Below are 5,000 nucleotides of genomic sequence, written 5' to 3'. Positions count from 1 at the left end.
ACGAAGCGGGACGCGAGTCGGGGTGGCGCAGTCGCCGACGCGTTTAGGGACATCGTCGCGGCTGACACAGTCGACTGAGTCTTCTTCAGCTCAATTCTCCTCGCCTGTAACTTTTCATGTACTACGAGTACTCTCTCTCGCCGCGGTCGGCGGCGGGCCGGTGTCCACCCAGTTATACGGTGCTCGACCCCATTCCGTCTGTTCCAAGTCGGTGTACCACCGGTCGAGCCGCCGAATGTACCACCACGACCCAATCGCCACGGCCAATCCGGAGAAGAAAATAACCAGGTCTCGAAACTCCCCCTCGTGCACGTACGCCGTGATGCCCACGGATCCCGGCCAGTTGCTCTCGGTCCAGACGGGATCCTCCCCACCGCCCAGCGCGAGCTCAGTCGGATCGGTCGCCCCGAGACGCCAGATCAGCTCGGTCGCGTCGAAGGCGAGCCTGTGCGACAGAGCCGGAACGAACCCGACGCTCGCCGCGACGCACGCCCCCGGCTCGGCGCTCGTTCCGTCGTCCCCGTCTAATTGCCCATACAAAGCGCTCGTTCCGTCGTCCGCGCCGAGCCGCGACGCGTCCCCGCGGCGCTCGTCCCGTTCGATCAGCCGCCGGCGCTTCGAGCGAAGTCGCTCCTGCCGGCCGAAAAACCCGCCGCGATCGCCGGTCGCGCCGACGCAAACCTCCGCGACGTCGCCGCCGCCGCCGCCGCCGCCGCACTCCTCCTGCGACGCGCACGATTTGAACGAGCTCAGGTGGCGGTCCGCGGTGGCGTTCGCCAGAAAGTTCCACGCGAACCTCTGGACGTCCGACTTGCCCAGCGGGCTTTGGTGGTCCTTGGCTAGTAGGCCTGGTAATACGCCCGCGTACCTGCTGCTCCACCGCCCCGTCGCGTGCGAGAACAGAGCTCTCGCCCTGTCGCAGTCGAAACCCACGGCGGGGTCCACGAGGCAGGTCACCAGCTCGCGCGTCGTGGCGTCCACGCCCGCCCCGTCCACGCCTTCCGTCGCTCTCGCCAGCTGCGCCGACCCGGGAGGGAACCCCGCCGCGACGTTGAGCAGCGTCTTCGCGAGGACGACGGCGACGCGGGCCATCCGCGCCGGGTCCACGGCGTCCACGCCCGAATCAAACGCGCCGCCGTAAAACGGATCGATGTACCTGTCGTCGTACTCGGCGAGCACCGCCGCGGGTATGGCCGCGTCCCGTCTGAGCAGCGAGAACGTCGACGAGGGCGGGAACGGTACGCCGTCGGCGGACCTCCGTAACGAGACGCCGGGGACGTCCGCGCCGGTTTTGATAATCGCGTCGGCCAGCCCGGCGCCGCCGACGCCGGGAGCGGCGTGCACGAACACCGCGGGGGACGCGACGTCGGGTGGAATCCTTCGATGGGCGAGTCCAATCGCGCCCAACTCGATCGCGGCGTCGACGTCGCCCAGGCCGAGGACGTCGCCAACGTTCGCGGCCCCGAAGCCGGCGTCGGCGCCCCCGCCGGCGAGTTCCCACAGAAACCGCCTGGACCCGGCGTATCCCCAGTCCTCCGCCGCGAACGCCGCGAACGCCACGCGCTTCGCCGGCGTCGCTTTCGCCTCGCCGGGTGCGACCGCCGCTTCCGCGGCACGCAGCGCCGCGGCGTACGCCTCGGCGGCTGCGAGGAGGACGATGAGCCCGCTCATCGCCGCGTTGGCGCCCGCCGCGACGTCGTGAAACATCGCCGTCGCGTCCAGCCTCGCGCTCACCAGCACGAAAGGGGTCCGTCGTCCGGGGCGAGCCCGCGCGTCGCCGTCGTCGTCGGACCGGACGGGCGGGCTGGCGCGGGGTGGAGAGGTTGCGATGACGGAGTAACCCCCGATCGGTAGGCACGCGCGCGCGGCGAGGCAGTACGCCGAGTTTTCCTCCGTGACCTTCGGCACCCCGAGCTTCTGCTTCGACGACAGCGCCGACTGCATCAGGAAATCCGCGCTGGCCACCCTGTCGGGTTTGACGTATTCGGTCTCGTGGTTCACCCGCGCGAAGGTCCTCGCCAGGTCCGTCCCCTCGAAGTCCAGGAGGGCGATCGGGAAGTCCTCGAATCGTCGGTCCGTGGCGCCGAATCCGTGCGGGTTCCACTGGTGCGTGCCGGGATCGTTCGCCGGGCGAAGCTCCGCCTGGGGGTACGCGGGCTGCGGCGAGAAGCTCGCGTCGCCGAGGTCCGTCGCGTTCAACCCCGCGCCGTCGCCCACCTCCACCAGCATCCCCCTCACCCGTCCGCGCCAACCCTCGTCCACGGGCGCCGAGCCGTCGAGGTACTCGCGCATCGCCCTGGGGAACACGGACGGAGGCAGCAGCAGGGTTCTGTCACCCGCGATGGACCGCACGCACCCCATGTCCTCGCATCGCTGCAGTGTGGCCCACACGGGCTCTCGCGTCGAGCATCCCGCGGAGCCCGTGGCGTTCAGCAGTAGCACGCACGGCCAGTGCCCCATCACCGGGTACATGTTATCGCGCAAGTCGGCGACCTTGCGGATGCGTTTGGGCTCGTATCCGTCCACACCGGGCCTCGGACTGGCCATCAGGATGGCCAGCGCCAGCCACGTACCGAGGCGCAACATCCCTTTCCTTCCCTCTGGGGCGCCTCTCACAGTGAGCCGTGCCCGACGGGTATCACGTTAGTGCAACCCGACGATTTGACTGCAGCTGCCAAGCGGCGTGAGGTGGCCACTGGCAGACTGGCAGACTGGCAGACTGGCCACTGGCAGAGTGGCAGAAACGGAATCCACACCGCTTCTCGTGCACTTAAATTCAAAATCAAAGTTCGAGGCGCAGCGAAGCAACGCCACAAACGACCATGTCCCCCATGGAAAACTGGAACGCGGACGAGCCCCCCGCCGTCGACCCCGACTACGTCGAGGAGCCCACGGCCGCTGACGTCGAGCTCGCTGACGTCGAGGAGATCGCCGACGACGAGGTACCCAAGCTGCTCGACGAGGCTGACGAGATCGGCGCGATGCGCCCCAGGATGCGCAAGAGCGTCACGCCGGCAAAGAAGGGCGCGAAGGAGCCCGCGTGGCCCGACGAGGACGAGCACGCGGACGAGAACTTTGAGCACACCGACGAGTTTAAGCGCGGAGGCGAGGCGGACGAAGACATGGAAGTGGACGAGGGCGTCACCAAGAAAGAGATCAAGAACATCGTGGCCGAGTGCGACGAGATCGGCGCGCTCAGACCCCGGCGCATCAACTGAGGACCGGGTCGATGAAGCACATAACGAACAGGCGAATATATATGTGAATATTTGAAAGTCCCACGAGTCATATCGAGTCGCCGTCGCACACGAGCCCGGAAGCCAAGGCAGTCGGGCAAAATCGGCAACCACGGCGCGCGGGTGGCGCAGAGGCACTCACTCACTCACTCACTCACTCACTCACTCACTCACTCACTGGGAGGGGATGACGCCGTTGACCGCATGCACGATCCCGTTACCCACCTTGATATCGTTCTTCTTGAAGGACATGCCATTCACCTTGCCTCCGGAGCACTTGAGCTGGGTGCCGCCCATGGTGGTGAACACCTTGCCCTCGCTCATGTCGGCGAGGGTCACCGCGCCCTGAACAACGTGATGCTTCACGATGTTGGGGAGCGCCTGGTGGGACATGAGATCCATCTTGGTGGTGCCGAGCTTCTGGGCAAGCTCGACGAAGGCGTCGTCGTTGGGGCAGAAGACGGTGATGGGGCCCGGGCCGGTCATGATGCCCTCGCAGCCAGTCTGCGTGGTCGACCGGGGACGGAAGGGTCAGGGGCAGTTATTTCTCGGACGGTCCTAAAAACGAACGCGTTACTACTAAAGGTGCGTTATTGCGAACAGACGCGCGAGGATAAGGGTCATGCCGCGCGACGCTGCGTCTGTCGCGACGTCGATCGAGGCCGGGACGCGCTATAAACAGATCCACACGTGAGTTGATATCTGCAGAGATGCTGCGAGGCAATCGGTACGCCGTCCCGATCGCCTCGCGCGAAGCGAAGCGAAGCGCGTCGAGTTCCCGGGAAAAACCGACGCGCGATCGCGGAGAGGACAAAATGCCGAGCCACGACAGCTCGTGACCCTCGGTCATGGGGGCGCGGCGATCGATGCATGCGGCAGTGAATGGGCGGGTCGATTTATCGGATGTGCGAGTGAACTTACCTTGGTGATGGCTGCGGCGAAAAGGCCGTAGTTAGCGTTCTTGGCGACCATACCGAAGGCATCGTTGCCAAAGGCACGACCACCCTCCTCGCCGCCCTTACCACCGCCACCGGCGGCGCGGACAGTCATCCGGGCGGGGGCGTTGCGGCGCGCAACGGGCTTGGCGGAGATACGCACGGAGGCAAACTGAGAGACGGCGAGAGACATCGTTGCGTGTGGATGCGTGATGAACGGCGTGTGCAAAAGTGAGCGCGTCCCCCTGGAACAGGAGCCGACTGTGTGAGTCATCGTATCAGGTCGATATTATTACAACTGCATTTTATCCTGAAAAACCTGGAGAGAGAACAGAACTGAAGAAGCGCGTTCGAGGTCTCGTTCGTACGAGTATGCGCGTCTCTTAATCTGAGAAATGGCCTTTACTGGATGAGCTTGTCTTCGTGGTCGTACTTCTGGGCATCGCCGAGGGCGGCACCGACGCAGCCGGAGACCTTGATGGCGAACCTGTCGCTGTACCTGTCGTGGCCCTCCCAGTTGTTCCTGTTGACCACGTCGGGGCACTGGCCGTCGGACATGGTGAAACTGGTGGTGGTGGACCTGGAGCGGGTAAAGGAGTTGCCAATGGAGACAACCTGGCCGCCACAGCGGAAGCGAAGGTTCATGCCCCAGCCGTGGTTACGGTCCAGTCGGGTGGCGGTGACGGTGCGGCGGCACTGGACGGTCTGCTCGGGCTGGCAAGGGCCCATGGTGATGTCAAAGCGGTCGCCGTACTGATCGCGGCCGACCCAGCTGTTCCTTGCGAACGCGGTGTATATGCGGAGCAGCGCTAGTGTGTGCCCCTAAACT

At 65.5% G+C, this 5,000-nt stretch overlaps 5 protein-coding genes across 5 annotated transcripts in view; 2 read left to right on the top strand and 3 right to left on the bottom strand.

Moving 5' to 3' along the window:
- Positions 1-78, top strand: part of UPF0066.2 (hypothetical protein) — a gene marked incomplete at both ends in the record, with an annotated part of 1,338 nt that extends 1,260 nt beyond the window's left edge. The window contains one exon of the mRNA XM_002508221.1: positions 1-78. This exon is cut by the window's left edge and continues 1,260 nt beyond it. Coding sequence (XP_002508267.1) covers positions 1-78 — 78 coding nt within the window.
- A 94-nt stretch (positions 79-172) lies between these two features.
- Positions 173-2,586, bottom strand: MICPUN_60822 (predicted protein; the record flags this gene model as incomplete). Its single annotated transcript, XM_002507932.1, has 2 exons — positions 173-182; positions 317-2,586. The coding sequence occupies 2 exons, from the start codon at positions 2,584-2,586 to the stop codon at positions 173-175; spliced, it is 2,280 nt and encodes a 759-aa protein (XP_002507978.1).
- Positions 2,587-2,822: 236 nt separating this feature from the next.
- On the top strand, positions 2,823-3,218 carry MICPUN_60821 (predicted protein; the record flags this gene model as incomplete). The annotated part of the gene is made up of 1 exon (XM_002508220.1): positions 2,823-3,218. One exon carries the CDS (start codon positions 2,823-2,825, stop codon positions 3,216-3,218), a length of 396 nt encoding a protein of 131 aa, XP_002508266.1.
- Positions 3,219-3,410: 192 nt separating this feature from the next.
- Positions 3,411-4,364, bottom strand: MICPUN_60820 (Beta-Ig-H3/Fasciclin; the record flags this gene model as incomplete). Its single annotated transcript, XM_002507931.1, has 2 exons — positions 3,411-3,740; positions 4,158-4,364. 2 exons carry the CDS (start codon positions 4,362-4,364, stop codon positions 3,411-3,413), a joined length of 537 nt encoding a protein of 178 aa, XP_002507977.1.
- A 209-nt stretch (positions 4,365-4,573) lies between these two features.
- The window catches only part of FAP125 (kinesin-like protein), a gene marked incomplete at both ends in the record, with an annotated part of 2,262 nt that continues 1,835 nt past the window's right edge, over positions 4,574-5,000 (bottom strand). Inside the window, one exon of the mRNA XM_002507930.1 lies at positions 4,574-4,943. Within this exon, the coding sequence (XP_002507976.1) occupies positions 4,574-4,943 (370 nt within the window). The remainder of the gene's footprint in view (positions 4,944-5,000) is intronic.

This window comes from Micromonas commoda, chromosome 8 (genome assembly GCF_000090985.2).
Source record: "Micromonas commoda chromosome 8, complete sequence".
Classification (NCBI taxonomy): Eukaryota; Viridiplantae; Chlorophyta; class Mamiellophyceae; order Mamiellales; family Mamiellaceae; genus Micromonas; species Micromonas commoda.
This window is presented reverse-complemented; position numbering and strand designations above follow the sequence as displayed.